This window comes from Candoia aspera, chromosome 1, assembly GCF_035149785.1.
Source record: "Candoia aspera isolate rCanAsp1 chromosome 1, rCanAsp1.hap2, whole genome shotgun sequence".
Classification (NCBI taxonomy): Eukaryota; Metazoa; Chordata; class Lepidosauria; order Squamata; family Boidae; genus Candoia; species Candoia aspera.
This window is the reverse complement of record NC_086153.1, coordinates 126,449,948-126,467,921: the sequence shown is the minus strand read 5'-3', so window position 1 is coordinate 126,467,921 and position 17,974 is coordinate 126,449,948. Positions and strand designations below refer to the sequence as shown.

Below are 17,974 nucleotides of genomic sequence, written 5' to 3'. Positions count from 1 at the left end.
CTGATGCAAGGTCCAGGGATCAAACGATTGCTCTACTGACAGATTTATACTACCAAACATAATTTAAGGTGTAGTATCAACCTTTAAAGCCAGAAATAACAAAATGCATGACAGTTTGAGACCTTTTTCTCATGTGGAGTCCTTGGTGCTCTCTGAGCTTGGTTGTTTGCTTTCAGACATTTCGTTGCCTGCCTGGGCAACATCTTCAGTGCTATACAGGAGTGGGGCTTGCTCTCTGTTTATATGCAGTGGCTTGCCCTGACCGTGTTGTAGCAGTAAACAATACCCTAATCAAGGAACTGATTAATCAAATGACTAAATGACTAAACATAGAGAGAGCTGGCTTATGGAATTGCCAAGGGTAGGATATGAGTGAATGGATAATTCGATTCGAATCAAGGAACTACCAACTCAGACAAACAGTCAAGCAGTAAACAACAGCCTAATCAAAGAACTACCAAGGAGAGAACAGCACCCCACCAACACCCCCACCGACCAAGCTCTACATTTCAACCCTGAGCTACAGATATTCTGTCTTATATCAGTACCTTTTTCTCATTTTGAAACTCTCTAGCCATTAAGACCTTCAGGAAAAGCCCTTCTGAAGGTGTGCCCATTACCAAAAACTCATTGATTTGACACACAAGACAGGGCCTGATGCCCAACCTTCTTTTGAAATAATTTCTACATTTTAAGTAAAGTCTCTTTCAAGAATTTGAAGGAACTAAGGGGGAAAAAAAAAGCCGGGGGGAAACAAAGTAGAATTGATGTACCTGGCAGTGCTGCTTTTAATATTTAAAAACTTTAAAAGCCTCAAACTGGTAGAAACCAGATGATTTAAAGGACTGCTTGTGTACATATAGTTATGATTCTGCTTGGGTCTTAAGATTACCCTCAGGCGCTGTGTTTTGCTTTCTTCAGGTGAGGCCCCTCAGGCAAAATATGTATAGATGTTTACATACACATACATATGAAAGAAAGAAGTAGCTGGAAGTATATTTCCTTTTTAATCAGCTAAATATATTGCTTGGTTATATCCCCATAAATCCAGTCCCTTTAAACTGCTGACATATTGACTTTTTAAATTGTCTTTTTCATTATCCCAAGCAGAGAAGGTTGGCACCCTTGCAAACAATATGTTTTCGTTTCTTATGAATTAGGTGACATAAAACCAATATAACATAGAAAGTAGTCATGCATCATCATAGCTATATAGTACATTTCTAAAAATACATGTTTCTCAAATTTTCAAGCTGTCAATAAATTGCATCCAACATCGAGCATCAACCCATTACATGATGGGAATTGTGAATTTTCCCTTTGTTCACAGCCTGGTAGCTTATATGGTCCTTGAAATAGCTTCCCTGCACCACACCCTCTGGACTGGCAAATAAGGATTTTGCTTTTCATAATTTGTCCCAAGCAATATAAACTAAAATTCAATAACAACACCAACTGCTTTTAGCAAGGAATCTTATAAAAAAGGAGCGGTTAACAGACCAAAACATGAATATGATGCAAGCTCACTAAAATGATGCTACAATCCTAAGATTAAATTTTAATACTTATGCAAATGGACTTGCCTAAATAGGCCCATTGAGCTAAATGCAGCTGCTCAGATGTGTACAACAGCCCAATAGTTGAGTCAAATAAACTGCTAAATTCAGGAAGCAAAATCAGGATTGCTAGTTGTCACATCATCCATTCATTTTAGTCATCAGTGTTGCATAACATGGAACAATCTGTCACCCTCCATTTCTGCATGTAAACTGGAATTAGATTAAAAAATAAAAATTTGAAAAAGGAATGAGGACAAAGGGAGGAGTTACGATGAAATGGCTGCTATGGTACCAAGATGCCCTATTTCCATTTGCCCAGCATGGGTGCTCACAATTGAACTTCCATCTCATCAGTATCATCATACATGTTTCCCTGCTATTGCAACAGAAGACCTCCCATTCTAGGTCACAAGGAAGGGAAGCCTTCAGAGTTGTCAATCAGCTGCGCTCCAGTTAGCCTGCTGAAAGACTGTTCTCTCTTCTCTATCTAGCAGACGCTGATCTTCCCTGGCCACTTTTGCTGCAGTTGCCAAAGAGCTGCCTGATTCTTCTCATTTTTTTGTTGCTTGGGCAGGGAAACATTGACCTTGAATTAGACTGACCACAGATCTACAGTATGAGAAGGTCTACAGCCCCATTAGTAAGCAAAAATAAAACAGAACTTTGCCCAGCAACTGTTTCTTCCCGAGATAGATGAGGTGAGGATGTGAGTGAAGGGAAGCACTGTAAAGTGCTCGATCCTAAATGTGTTTGTGTGTCAGTGTATGTGTGCATGTATGTATAGGTATGCATATGCTTGTCTATCTTTGCATGTGTACAGATGGAGAAAGAGAGAGAGAGAGAGGTCAGCAATGGAGAAGCATGGAGAAGCATTCTGAAATATTTGCCTCATGGAGCCTCAAGGAGTCTCAAGGGGACACTTGATTTGGGCTGCATGTGGGCAGCAACACCAACTGTCCTTGTGGCAAAGGTAGCATTATGAACTTTGCTGATTCTGAGACTAAAGAAGAGAACCTGGCAGACTCTCAGCCTGTACTTGAGGAGTCAGCAGGCTGTCAGCCACCTGTAAGTAATGATTCAGACTCGGCACAGGTGGCTGTATTTGGAAGAGTCGAGACTTAGAATGTGCCACCAGCTAAAGAAGGCTAAGCAGTGCATGACCCTGAGAAGAGAGTGATGAGGAGAGGGTGTCAACTCCCTCCTCCAGTCCCCCCTTCCCCCTTCCATTGGTGGAAACAACTTTCCTGTTTCTTGGCCTACGCTCTTATGAATTCATGTCCCAACTTCCTCTTGTTTCTTGCCCTGTGGACAACCTCCAGCTTTGACCCGAACTGACTTTTGTGGATTTCTCTGGTTCTTGACCCAGGGGCTTTTTCTTGAATTACTCAGCCTCTCTGGCTTCCTTACTTCCTTCCATTTAGCAGACTTGCTTCAGATATATAGGCAAGAACTCTGTCTTCGACCTATCCAAGTCTCTCTTATTGAAGTCTCTAACCTGTGCCTCAAAAACTGAAAATATTTTGATAAGCCAATTAAAATGTAAGACTTTAAAATGCCTCACAATCTGTGGGCCTAAGGCTTGTATAAGTCAGGTAGGCTGTGAAGGCAGCACTTTCTCTATCAGCTTATTTTCCTCCTGGCTCAAGGGTTGAAGGAAAGCACATTGCTGTGGTTGTGCGGGAGAGCATAAGGAGAGTTCAGAGAGAGGGTTACATGACAAGGAAGAAAGAAGAACAAGGATTTCTTGACAAAGGAGGGAGGAAAAGAGTTAGCTTTCCTGGTAGTGCTGTGCTGCACTGGGATGTGTTGTTGATCTAAGGAGTTACCCAAGAAGGTGGAGAAATCCTAAACAGAATAACAGAATGGACAGAGGCAGGACACAGAAATGTGCCCATTTTAAACATCTCTTTCTGTTCCTCTGTTCTCTAATGTATCATTCCTATTATTTATTCATTCATTTAATTTATTTAATTTGATTTGTTTGCTTACTCATCTTGCTGTAGAGATTCAAACATAACATAAATAAATACAAAAACAACAACACATATATTCTATAAGACAACCATGATTAGAAAAAAAAACCCTAGCAACAACTAGTAAATCACAGCAATAACTACAGGGGTGCAGACTAACTACCTCAACCCCCCCGCCCCATGCCTGGGAATACATCCATGTTGTCAAAACTTTCCAATAAATGGTGCAATTTAATCCTGGGGTGGTGGTGGTGGTGGTGGTGGTGGTGGTATGCTGTTCCATAGGGCAGGCACTGCAACAAAAAAGGCCCAATTTCTGGGTCCTACAAGGTGGCATTCTTTAATCAGTGGGATCAGTGGGACCTGTAGCATGCCTTTCTTGCCAGACCTAATAGGACAGGTAGAAACAATTGGGAAGAGGCAGTCCCACAAATAACCCAGCTCCATGCCATGGTAGGCTTCAGAAGTGACAAAAAACACCTTGAATTGCACCCAGAAGCACACTGGGAGCCAGTGCAGCTCACAGAGTAGAGATGCAACTGAGCGTGCCCATAACTGCCCATGCTGCCCAGAAGTGAGAGACCAATTCTTGCAATGTACTTCTTGCACTATTCTTACACGCAATGCTACAGTTTTTAAATACAGATAATCCATTATATATGAATAATATATGATGAATACTTACCTACTAGTAAAAAGATTCCAAGATTTTAGTACAGCTTGTCTCAGTAAATAATGCATAAATATTTCTATATAAGTTTACAAATCCCTATGTGAGCAAAGTTTTCAGCACTGCATTTTAGGGAAGTCAAATGTTCAATAATGAGAAATGTGAATGTAAATCAGTTTTATTATGCCAAAGTCTGATTTGTTTGTTTTTTTTCTTTCACATATGCCAGAATTTATGTTGATTCATTAAGCATTCAAACTGTGATAAAAATTGACACAACTGAAAAAAGGGGTTGTGATATGTATGTTTTGCAAAACTTAAGAGTTGCACTAATAATTATTTTTCTTGGCTGAATTCACAGAATATTGATTTTTGCTGTGGACTACAGTATGTAACCTCTCTTTTAATGTAATTCAGCTAAGTACCTGGACTGGTAAAGAACCAATAAATCAGAAAAAAATGTAAGTAAGGTCCTGAGGTGCTTACCAAAGATACAGTCCTAGGATACACTATGGTAATGACTGGATCCATCTTTCAAAAGGTAAGAGACCTCTTTTGCTTATCCATGATGAAGCAACCACTGTTCATGCTCAAATGGTCAAGTTATTATAATGGGATTTGGTTTACATCCACAAGGTACATTCTAGAAATGTACTATACCTGTGAAACCAGAATCACAAATACACTGGTAGCCTCCAGGCTTGTTGAAGCAACTTCCTCCATGCAAACAAGGAACGATTTCACACTCATTTATATCCAGTTCACAGAATGCCCCATAGAAGCCAACTGGGCAGTTGCAAAGGAACCTATTATGTTATGAAAAAGGAAGGTTTTAGAGGATGGCAATATCAGCAATTTCAGTTCCAAGGTGTAGTTACCAAGTTTCATCATATATCGGAGGAAAATATGATTTCTTCAGGGAAAACTGCTGACCTTCCAAATATTCACAAAGACTGTAACTCTTAGATAAAGCTAGATGATATTTACCATATCTCTAATTTACTTCTACTTGGGTGCAGGAATGCAGTGGCTCTCAGGAATTTCATTTGGTCTAGATATTTAAGTAAACTGATATGATTCCCAAGATCTGACCTGGAACTCAGAATATGATAATCTTTTTGTTTTGCTCTTCTGCAAATTATTTTACAATTAAGTCAATATCTATGTGTATGAGTGAAGGTGGTTTATTTTGGGTAAGTTGAACTGTACCATATGCATATTGTATAGTTAAACATTTGATAAAATGCATATTTTGGGGGGAAATACTGAAATATTCTTCCTGTACCTCTTTTAAAAGAGAGATAGATAGATTGAGGAAAAGAAAACCCTCCAAATATCCTCCCAAATGTCTGGCAAACAGCCACAGCTATGCTAAACTAATGCAGAAAGTATCCTATTCCAATTTAAAAGAAACTTTTCAGATATGGTTTTAAAAAGCATCCCACTTCCGCTTACTGTTCTGGGAAAGCCTCCCTTTTCACAAGCTTTGGTGGGGTACCAGGTTAGGCAGGGCCCATTGGCATAGCTTGGCCTCATCTGAGAAGGACTTGGAAGAATGACCACTGATTGGCTTTGGGGGTAGGTGAACTTTCTGCCTTTGATTACTGGATTTTGTGAGATGATAGGAGAGATGACATAATCAGGTGCAAAGTTTGGCCCCTCCTGAGAAGGACATCCTCATCATTGTCAGAATGCAGTTATGTCAGGCTTGGCAGTAATCTATGTTAGTTAATTAGCAGAGGTACCAGAACCAGGCTGGTACAGTGATAAACAATGCCACAGAGGTATGCAGGGCAGATAAAGAGGGTGGCCCAATACAAGTAGCATTTATAGTTTTGGTATCAGTTGTGATACCATCCAGCATTCATAAAGCCAGCCCACTTCCCAGGCAGTAAATATACCCTCCTCTGCCTCTTCTCCCCTGAGCTTCTGAGAAAAGGAATATCTAGAAGAAGATGGAAGAAATCCAAGAAATCCCAAAGGGAAGGAGAACAAGGGATTGATCGTCCAAGTCACACACTTGAACATCAGGAGGGGGGTTACTATAGACTTTAGTTCATTTTCTCTGTACTTTTCTTTTCCTATCAATTTGCCAGAAAAGCAACATACCTTTTGGGAACCCTACATCTCTCACATGTCAGGAGGAAGATGTCATGTGAGACACTCCCCAGGAAGATAGGTAATGGCAGCAAGCTACCACAAGGCAGGAGGTGGATATATAGACCCAAGGGCTTCTGGGAAAGGTAGTTTGAGACTTCCAAATGTCCAACCTAGAGGCAGCCATGCCTTACACTACTTACTCCCCTATCCTACAACATCTGTAAGTGTTGGTTTGGCACCCATTCACTCATTTTTCAGCAACTTCATCTTGCCCCAATCATACAGAATTAAAAGAAAAAAGAAAAAAGAAAATTCATTGTAGATTGCATCCTGAATGAATTAGACTGGAGCCCATTTTCAGGGTAAAGAGAAGTGAACTGAATTCCTGGTTCTGTTGGATGATCTGCACAGAACTATCCCATTAGTTAAGACTTGTGGCTGGTGATATTATAAAATTTGAGAGCTGAGAATAAGGGTCAAAATAGTGTTATTCTGCAATATCAAAGAGTTCTGAAAGGCAGAAAGGTTAATGAGGTAATGAAACTCACCAGCCAGTACATAAAAGATATCATGAAGGCAACATCCTTCCTCTGTTTTTATCCTCACAGCTATACTGTCTCTGAACAATGGTCCATTTAACTTTCATGGCTTATGCATATTAATGACATTATTCTATAATAATTCTATAATATTATTATTCTATAATAATATAATGATTATTCTATTATTTGTTCACTGAAACCCTCAGAAAAAAAACCATAATTGCTTGCTACATGCTGTTCAAAGGGTATAGGCTACCTACTTTCCCCAATACTGCCTGACATGCTATATCAGCAGAGTGAAAGGCAGAACTTTTTTCGTTTAAAAAGAAAAACTTGATTCCACTCACAGACCTGTTTATAAGATCTATGCATGTTCCACTATTTGCACAGGGACTTGATAGACACTCGTTAATCTCCCCTTCACACAGTGTCCCAGAAAAGCCATCTCTGCAAAAGCACCTGGAGAGAAAGATGGCATTTAGTGAACTGCAAAGAATCTTTAACAGAAGGAGAAACAAAAAGAAAGGGAAATGCAAGACTTCATTCATATTTTCTGTTTGTTTGCTATATCATTTAAAACAAACAATTTAGACAATTTGGAGAACTCTTTTGGCAGAATACTTGATTACCTGATTGTACAGGTTTTAATTATAGCCTGGAAAATGGAGGGACTTTGAAGAAATGGCCTCATCCACAAATGATCCAAACCAGTACCAACTAAATACATTATCCTTGTCTAAAACAGTCCCCAAGCCATGTCTGACACTGATTCTTCCTTACCTATAACTGTTTACCCCATCCACACAGTGACCTTGATTCTTACATGGATTGGAGATGCATTCATTATTGTCAATTTCACAGTAAGTACCTTCAAATCCTGAAAGACAGATGAAACAGGAATGGATCTGTGATCTCTGTGACTTAGTTTGAATGTCAGGAGCAGAAATAACAAAGACTCAGGTGAATGCCTTCTAAATTGAACTTTAAAACACTTGAAGTATTTTCATCCATTCAACCTAACAAGAAATGCTTCCCCATGGAGAAGATCACATGTTGTATAATACTTTAATGCAGGGGCAAAATAAGGAGGAATGAAGGAAATGAGCACCTGGCAAAATCTACCAGGGCACTGTTGCCCTTTTGAAAGGTTTGGAAATGTTACATTAAAATATAAGTATGTTGTCTTCAAAAACTATGCAGATCATTCATACTATGTGTTTTACATCCTAGAGTAAAAAGTGAAATTTTGTCAACTTGCAAAAGTTATTGTGTTTTTTTTTTCTTCCCTTATCCATTTTAGGGGTCACATTTCTTTTTCTTGATAAGGCTAGGAATGGGGGAAAATGTTTAGTATGGATTTAAGTGGTAGTTTACCTTATTCATACTCCATGAACCAATTCAACTGAGATGAAGCTTTTTTAGAATTGTCATTGCAATTCACTCTTTAAAAGTATATATATGTATATATATATAAATAAAAGAATTATGTTGGCAAAAGAGAGTACATTAGTGAAAATAATGTAAAAAATAGCTTGGAGAAAATGCATATTGGAAGGCATTAAAGCCAGCTGGGTGACCCTGGGCCAGTCCCTCTCTCTCAGCCCAACTCATCTCACAGGGTGGTTGTTGTGGGGAAAACAGGAGGAAGTATTAGATATGTTCCCCACCTTGAGTTATTTATCAAAACAATAAAAGAGGGATAGAAAATAGATAGATGGATGGATGGATGGATGGATGGATGGATAGATAGATAGATAGATAGATAGATAGATAGATAGATAGATAATTTTTACAAGTTTACCAGTAGACCTGTGCAAAGATGGGCTTTTCTTTTTTCTTTTCTTTTTTTACAAGTTTACTGGTGGAATAGTGAGGGCTGCAGTGAGCAAAACAAAAACCCCACTATTTTGTATCTGCTGATCAGAAATTAATGGAACAATGTATGATCCAGCTATACAGGAACCTAAAATGTACTGTTTTCAGCAATTCTGATATAGATTGCTTACAAGAAAGAAGACTCAAAATTAGATGTCATTTCAAATGTTGTAAGCAATGTAAAATAAGAGGTTTTTTCAAGAGTGCTTACTATATTGAGTGCCATCACTTAACTAGGTCATTATATTTCTTGTCATTAGACTGAGAAGGAGGGAGATTGATATAGATGATGCCATTTTTTGTTATATTATGTAATGATGGGGGTTGTTGTTGTTTAGTTTAGTTTGTTTTTGGAGAAGGTTACATAACTTGACAGAGAAAACAAGTTTTTTAAAAAAAAATTTAATTCGCTAGATAATTTGGATTTAGGCTTCATGCTATATGATTTATTTGGTTTTGGTTTAGTGTGTTTTGTGAACACAGCGACTGTGATTTGTAAAGTAATTTATGGTTCAGCGTGATGTGCCCAACAAGCCACTATAGCTTGGTCAGAAAACTAAGGCTTAGTGCAATATGAGGACCCAATCATAATGCAGGGTGGAAAGGAGGGCAAAGAAGGTCAGAGTGATGCAAATCCCACCCTTTTCTACATGTGCTGCAATTTTGCATGTATGTCCAAAAGGGGTTGGGTTTAGGGCGCAACATTGTTTTCATCATTCTGATGAGAGCACTTAAAGCCGATGGGTAGTGCTCATCATCTTCACACCACTTTTCAGTACAATTAGTTAAGGCAACTGAATTGCTCAGTACCATACAAAAAGCTGTGTATTTTGCTAATTTTGTCTTAGGTGCTGCTGAGAGACTGCATTTGTGTAATATCCTAAGCACTAGTGCAGCCATGCAAAAATAATGTTGTGCAATCCTACCCTAGCTGTTCTGCTACTCTAAAGTAGTGTGAACCTATTCCAACTCTAAGTACACATGGCAAAGGTATCATAACTTCTCTGGGAAAATGCTGCTCTCCCTAGACAAGATTTGAACCTGGTTGTCTGGATAGAAGTAAGAAAAATATATTGACAAAAGAGCGTTCAGAGTTCATGGCAATGTGCTTTATTGCTACTGAGTACCAAACACAGGGAGATAATCTTCACTCCTCAGTTAGGACTTCAGCATGAAATGACATTCCTCTAGGTCCTTTTCATCTAAAGTGAGTGTTATGAAAGGAGTGAAATCTATTGTAGGAAGGAAAAAAGGGTAATGCCATTCTTATCATGAAGGTGTGCAATCTCTGGTACAAACACACAGGAGAGAGAGAGACAGAGAGAGAGAGAGAAGCAATATATATTATCTAATAGATTTCATTCTCTACATCGTCAGAAAATAGGTTAGGTTTACATGTTATTCTTTTTTTATCCCTCTACATTTCTCCTTAAGCAAAGGCACTTGTTATATCCATGCATCATTTTCATGGAATGAATATTGGATGCAGATCTCAGCTCTACAGAATGATGTAGGTTCTAATCTGATTTCCAACTCTAATGTGATTTTTTTTTAACTTGGAATTTACACTATTAATTATTTTAGTGATCTCTGAATGCCTTTGCTCTGAAATATGGAGTATACAAGGCAGTGATACAACCCTCTAGCAGTGTTTCTCAACTTTGGCAGCTTGAAGATGTGTAGACTTCAACTCCCAGAATGCCCTGGCCAGGGAATTCTGGGGGTTGAAGTCCACACATCTTCAAGCTGCCAAAGTTGAGAAACACTGCTCTAGCGCATAACAAACTTTCTGATTGCAACTGCTGGTAAACTAGGAGGATATTTTCTGAGGAACACCCCCCCCCCAGAAATTAAATTTTCTTCTTCTTTACTGGTGTCCCACCAGCTCTTCAAGGGTTTTTGTTTCCCCCTCCCTCTCTTTTAACAAGCTTGTAGTTCTAGAGTTGTTCAAGTTGTTTATTTTTATCTACTGATTTTGTAACTGTTTTTAATCTTGATTTGGAGTTATGGTTGTGTTAGGCATATATCTTATTGCTATATATTGCACTTTGTTTGAAATACGATTATTCTGTTCTATTCTATCCTGAGAGCAGAAAAGAGTCTTTAATACAGAAATACCCTGGATAGTATGGGAAATTACTAAAAGTAAATAAAGGACTGCCAAGTCCATATTTCCAGCCAATTTAACATGATCTAACAAAACTAAATGAGAACTGTTTTTTTTTTCTTTAATTTCTGAAAGTTGCTCAACACATTTTTAAATGTTAGCAACATTATTACAAATTAACATAACCAACTGCAATCACTTTACAGCATCTAAAATATTTGCCCAAAACACTCTTCAGAAAACATTATAATGTAAATTCTAATTCATGTCTTAGGCTGTGAATATAGTTTACTAATTTAATATATAAAACAGGATGGTTTTTATTTTTCAGCCAACTGTTTTGTAAATTGGTTTATTAATTAGGTATCTGCAAATATACTTTTAATGCTAATGTATTGTTATGGTAATGACATTTACTACCATGTGTACTAAAGTAATAGGCACATTTAAATGCAACTACTAGCTGCTGCTGGTCATGCAAATCAGTGTAGCTCAAGATACAAATTATAAATCAACAGTGCATGGAAATGATCTGATACAGCCCTAGAGACCAGAACTTTTGTTTTTAATTTTTTTAAAATAAAGTGGCTTTTCACATTGTTATAATTTCCAAGCAAAATGGGAGAACATTTAGAAGAAACTCAGAGGTGTTTCTTATCTGGGTTGTATTTTCGATTATTTGACCTTCCAGCCTTTCTATTAGCAATCAAGAACTGCCTGTTGCATAGTCACCAACCACATGAATTTCTAGATACAAGTGTTGACCTAATCAACAGTGAGTGATACATTAAAAGGCAGCTCAAATTGTGACTTAGAAATCACACTACATTTCTCAGGTGAAGACCTTTTTATTTTTTCCAACCCAAGGGAATATTGAAAAGGAATTATGTAAAGGAGCTTGGAACTGTGTCTCCAGGATAATTCTCCAAAACCAGAACAAAATGGTATCAAATTTGGTATGTCAGGAGCCTTGTCATTTCTGTGGCTTGGCAGCTGCCTCATTAGCTTGACTGAATGCTGACTATGTAGAAAAACAAATGGAGTCCTCTACAAAAGCAAACAAAGCTCCTTTGCCACAAATTGCCTAACAAATATTTGTTGGTTTAAACTTTACACTTAATAGTATTTAACTGTAATTCACCCTGCCATGAAATAGACAATATTGCAAAATGTACCACGCATGAAGCAGTTTTCACAAGTCACCTTTTTGACAGATGCATAATGGCTTCCCATCAACCTTTGCCAAACAAGTAGCATTGTTTCTACATGGATTGTAGGGAGCATCACATGGATTATACCGATACTGGCATTTTTTCCCAATATAAAATGGAGGGCAAGCACAGAGGAATTGACCATGGACAGTGGACTCATAGCAGGTTGCTCCATTCAAGCATGGTGCTGAATCACATTCATTTATATCTTCATTGCACTGTTGTCCTGTCCAGCCTGCTGTGCACACACATCTAAAAGAAAGCAGAAGATAATGAAACTGGGTGAAAGCACTCATATTGGTAACAGTTCCCTATATCTTTCCTTTATTTTGATTATGTTTTTATGAGCACTTTAAGCTTCCTAAAAGAGTTTCTACCAACAGCTGAAAATAAAACCCTGCTGAGTGGTAACAAAGGAATCTATATCTAAGAAAGAAAAGCAAGGGGGATGAGATTTTAAAATATAGGAACATTGGGGTGGAAAAGAATTCATGGAGCTGTTTCATCAAATTCAACCTTAATTGGTGAACAAGATTACACATTATGTATGCTGCAAATACTATATATGTTATATATGAAACTAAATTATGTACATCCTGCCCTTCTGAATTACAGATCTCAAGGTGACTTACAAATGCAATTTAAAACATGATAAAAATCAACAATAAGATGAATGAAGCTGTACCTTGACAAATGAAATAACACTGCCTAGAAACAAATAATTAGACAATACTATAGAGAGAGTTTGACATGCATTGCCACAAAAGGCTTGAGTAAGCAGACATACTTAACAGGGGAGCTGAACTATGATGCCAGTAGGCCAGGTAAATGCAAAAATGAAGGAAGAACCTTACCAAAGCAGCATACCTTGACTGGTCTCCAAAAGCTACCTGAAAGCAGGGATACTGAATTGCTGATGGTCAGATGCATGAGGAAAAGTGCATTTCCCTGTTTACCCTAATCCATTATTAAGAATGGTTTTAACATTTTGATCAGCACTCTGAACTGATTCTAGAAACAAAATGGGAACCACTGAAAAAAAAATAAAGTAATAGTAAAAACCTTAGCTGTTAGGTTCTGGGCCAGAACTCCAAAGCCCATTTCAAAGGCAAATTATACATGAGTAGGGTTTACACATGGAATGATGCCTCTGAATTATAATGAAGTTCTCTGCAAGAATAAGTCTTCCATGGACTGTTAATTCTTAAATGGAACCTCTGGAAATGGCTTCCAACCTTTGATTCCCAACCATCTTTTCTCATAAAGCTATGCAAATATCCCTTGGTATATGTGGAATGCTGGAACATAGCTTGGATTCATTTTTGTTAAAGTGTCTGCAAAGCCTGTAAAAGGAAATATGGATGAAACTGCATGGCCAGTTTTAATGATGTGACATAAATATGCAGTGCACTGATAACCTTTATTATTTTGGTCTCACAGTGTTCCTGTGACAGCCATAATACATTGGAAGAAGACACCATATCAGTTGACATTTCCAACTTATTTTGAATAAAAACTTGACAAATCAATGCTTCCACCTTCTACCACACAATTAGAAATCTGCAACTTTTCCATATGCAAAAACAGGGGAGAGAAAGACAAGGGCATGTTTTAGCACTCCCAAATTTTAAACAGAAAAGAAAATATTTTTTTCTCAAAGCTTTTTGTGCTCTATTCAGCAAGAAGCCTTAGAGCAAGGATGCAGAATAAAATAGTAAGTCATACATGTATTACCTTTCTAAATAAGTCAGTGGTGTTGCAGTATATGATTCTTTTAAACTTTAGATTTTAATCTACTATAACAGTGAGGACATATAGTATTTGCTGCCAAAATGCTGAACTTAATTTAGTTCAGAAGAAAACCAATTCCTTTTTTTCCCTCCCAATCATATTGCTATTGGAATTGAATTTTGTCCTTTATACCTACAGCTAGCTAATGTCATCATGAATTCTAAGTCAGTGCAAATCAAATCTGATTCATTTTGCACTTCCAGATTTAAAGAGGGTATAATTGGACTTGAGACAGTGATTTCAGTTTCAAGGGCAAACTAATGTACAGTAAGCCACTGCAAGAGTTAAAATTCCATTTTTAAAATATCTGGCCAAAGGTTTTAATAAAAAAACACTGAAGAATCTTCAGTTGCGTGTTTTTGGGGTTAGGATAAGATGAAATGAGCAGAGATGACTGACTCTTTAGAGAACATTAGCCTGGCCAAATTTCAGCTAGATAACTTTGGGGGTATACCACTATAAATATAAATATAATATCTTTGTCCCTCAAAGATCCTAAGTTGTACTGAACCAATGCAGCCCATGTCCCACTCAGAATGAAAAAAAAAAAAAAATAACAACCACACACACACACAAAATAACCTTATCAAAAAATAACTTTTCACTATTGCATTTGTTATTCTGAGATGCCAGGTGTGAAGAACTGTTTTGTGGGATAGTGTGCCTTGCTGCCTCAACTAGTTTTTAAAAAGATTAACATATCTGGTTTGCAAACTTGGCCTGTCCTGAGAAGGACCCCCTTTCTGTTTTTTATGGGGTGCCAGGCTAGGCAGAGCATACTGACAAATTAGCTATCCACTCCTTGCCAAAGACTAACTTAAACCTGAGTCACTCCTGCAGAATTAAAATAAGATTTCACCCCAAATTAAAAGTAAGATTTAATTCCAGCCCATATATACTGGACTGATCAGTCTTGAGCTCTTATTCAAGGTGCTGAGAGTTGAATAAAACTCACAATTGTGTTAGCAGGACCAACAGAGGAGTATAAAACTAAACTCCATTAGCTCAAGAGATAGACAGTTTAGACTTGTGGCTGGCCATGCTTTAGAAGCTTAGAGCTGAGAAAGAGAGTAAAGCCCAAAGCAATATTAGGTTTAGCATGCCAAAATCACCCTGGTAGGCATTGAGTTTAATGATGCGATAGAACTCATTGGTCGGCTACTCATGCCAATTTCAAGGAGGTTCTCAAATCATTCAACCTCACCCCTCTAGCTTTCTCCATAAATGAGATTGCAGCATCGCACACTGTCTGTAACAAACAGCCAAAAATGATAGCATCTGCAAAGCACATTGCAAGGGGACAAAGTGCTCTGCAGCCTTTTGATTGGGTTCACTGCTTTGAAATGATCATGAACTGTCCCTGTTTTCATTCATGAGGAAGTGATCGTGACAACCAGTACTGTCATTCTAATTATAGCTGTTCTTATACTTGGGCCAACAAGCAGGGGGCTTTGATGTTGATCTTCAAATGTGGGAAGTTTTTATTATTATTATTATTATTATTATTATTATTATTATTATTATTATCCTGCCTTTTATATTTTTATAAATAACACAAGGTGGGGAACATACCTCCTTCTTCCTCTTATCTTCCCCACAACAACAGCCCTGTGAGGTGAGTTGGGCTGAGAGAGAGTGGCTGGCCCAAAGTCACCCAGCCAGCTTTCATGCCTAAGGCGGGACTAGAACTCTCAGTCTCCTGGTTTCTAGCCCGTTGCTTTAACCACTAGACCAAACTGGCTCTCATATAGTTTCATATGAGACAGGCAGCGTTTCAAATAATGTGGCCCAAAATGGTGTATGGTTTTATTATTCAAAACAAGATTCTGAGCTAGGGCCAGAAACAGTGCTACTGGTAGTTTTCCAATAAGTTTTAATGTCAGACAGCCAGTCCCATCACTCAATTTCCCTTCTCAGCATTCTCCATATATGAAAATGAAGTTGCAACATACAGTATATGGTGTCAGAAGCAACAGAAAGCCATCAAATCTGCAGAGTGCCTTAAAAGCCTGTGAAGCCTATGAAACCCTCCAATTTGATACTCTGTTTTGAAGCAGGTTCCAGCTTTGATTAATCAGTATCTTCAAAGTGGGTAATTGATTGATTCATTATCAAACTGAAGCATAGCTCTGAAACCTTACAGAATCCTAAAGTAATCCATTTTTGTGAGAGTCTGGATATTAATAGATGGGCTAAAATTCCCTTAAGATTGTGGAATAAAGTTAATGTTGCTATAATGAAAATTGTCCCTCATTTGATTTTTGTTCTTAGATAAATATTTCTTTGGATTAATAAGTTATTTAGGAAATTTATTTGGGATAGTGGACCACAAAGACTTTCCTTAGCTAAACTGAGATTACCATTTGAATAAGGTGGCTTTAATTCATCTAACTTGCAGAAATATCATTGGGCCAATATTTTATCAGCCACCTGCATGTGGAATGAATATTATTTGATATTATAATATCAAAGGATGTAGCAAGATATGTTACTATGACAGATTTTGTGATATTTTACAGTAATATTTTGTACTGTTCATATTATAGTGGCTCTGCGGGTTAAACCGCTGAGCTGCCGATCGGAAGGTCGGCGGTTCGAAACCGCGCGGCGGGGTGAGCTCCCGTTGCTAGTCCCAGCTCCTGCTCACCTAGCAGTTCGAAAACATGCAAATGTGAGTAGATCAATAGGTACCGCTTCGGCGGGAAGGTAACGGCGTTCCATGAGTCATGCTGGCCACATGACCCGGAAGTGTCTACAGACAACGCCGGCTCCAAGGCTTTGAAACGGAGATGAGCACCGCCCCCTAGAGTCGGACACGACTGGACTTTACGTCAAGGGAAACCTTTACCTTTACCTATTCATTAGTAACCCAGTGACTATTGATAACTATAAAATGTTAGGTAGATTTTTTTTTTTCTTTCTTTCTTTCCCCCCCCCCCCTTAGTTTGTATTTTTAGTTTGTTTGGGTTTGTCTCTTCTCTAATCTTTCTTTCTTTCTTTCTTTCTTTCTTTCTTTCTTTCTTTCTTTCTTTCTTTCTTTCTTTTTTTTAGTTTAAAGATTGTTTTGTGGAGTCCTTGGTGCTCTCTGAGCCTTGTTGTTTTCTTGCAGACATTTCATTGCCAGACAAGGCAACATCTTCAGTGCGATGTGACTTTGCACTGAAGATTGTTTTGTTAATTGTGTATTCATCAAATAAATAAGTAAGGAATACAAAAAGAAACTCAAAAGGAATTCAGAACACATCAGATTAACAACTCAGATTAACACATGACAGGATATCTGATTTCTTGTATTTGCTGCATTGATCAACTAAACAAGGTTAATACCCACAATTGGTGATACCACCAGTAAGTGGTACCATCAGCTTGATTGTTTTTCACATGCAATATCACACAGTCCCAATTTCAAATCTTTTCTAAATGCACCCTTTAAAAGTTGGACAAAGAATCATAGCATCTGAATTGTTCCTATAACATTTACTCATAACCTAGTCTTATTTGGGACTGGTACGAAGAATAGGAATTCTTTACATTCCTTCCTGGACTCCTACATTGCTTGTCTTTCCGTTCCTAAGTAATGCCAGCTCTGTAATGCAGCTTTTCACCTATGGATTGTTATGGCTGCAATTTATTGTTGCACAAAGCGGCTGAAACTGTTTAATGGATCATTGGCTTGCTGTCTGCAATAATGTCAGATTTCTATTTGCTCAGACAAAGAACTACTAAGTGTTTATTACCCTCAAAATTCCCCATACCTTTTTAAAAATCCCAAACTGAAGAGCAAAGGCAGCAAGTGTGTGCCAAACAAAATCAGCCACTTGTAGTGTTAGAAGATGTTTTACTTTAGAAATGGCCAGATCTGAATAAAGCAATCCTCCTGAAGCCAACAGAATTAACCATACCAAGCCCTTCTGGAACAGCAGTATTACATTCCATGGTCTGGAGGGAGATAAACAAAAGCAAATGGGCTTTTCAATTTAGATGTTTCTGCCAAGCTTACAGAAGGATCAATCAAAACATTGTCTGCCATGACTGCAGGCTTTTCTGCAGAAAGAAATGTTCAAGGTAGAAACATACAGACAGCAGTCCAAGATCTGCTTCTCAGTTCCAGGTTTCTAGGTCAATCTCTTATGCCATTTGCATTAG

At 38.0% G+C, this 17,974-nt stretch overlaps 1 protein-coding gene across 1 annotated transcript in view; it reads right to left on the bottom strand.

Moving 5' to 3' along the window:
- LOC134493463 (protein eyes shut homolog) overlaps window positions 1-17,974 on the bottom strand; it is a 529,249-nt gene that overhangs the window by 468,179 nt on the left and 43,096 nt on the right. Inside the window, 4 exon segments of the mRNA XM_063298062.1 lie at window positions 4,863-5,008; window positions 7,196-7,303; window positions 7,625-7,721; window positions 12,030-12,289. Coding sequence (XP_063154132.1) covers window positions 4,863-5,008; window positions 7,196-7,303; window positions 7,625-7,721; window positions 12,030-12,289 — 611 coding nt within the window.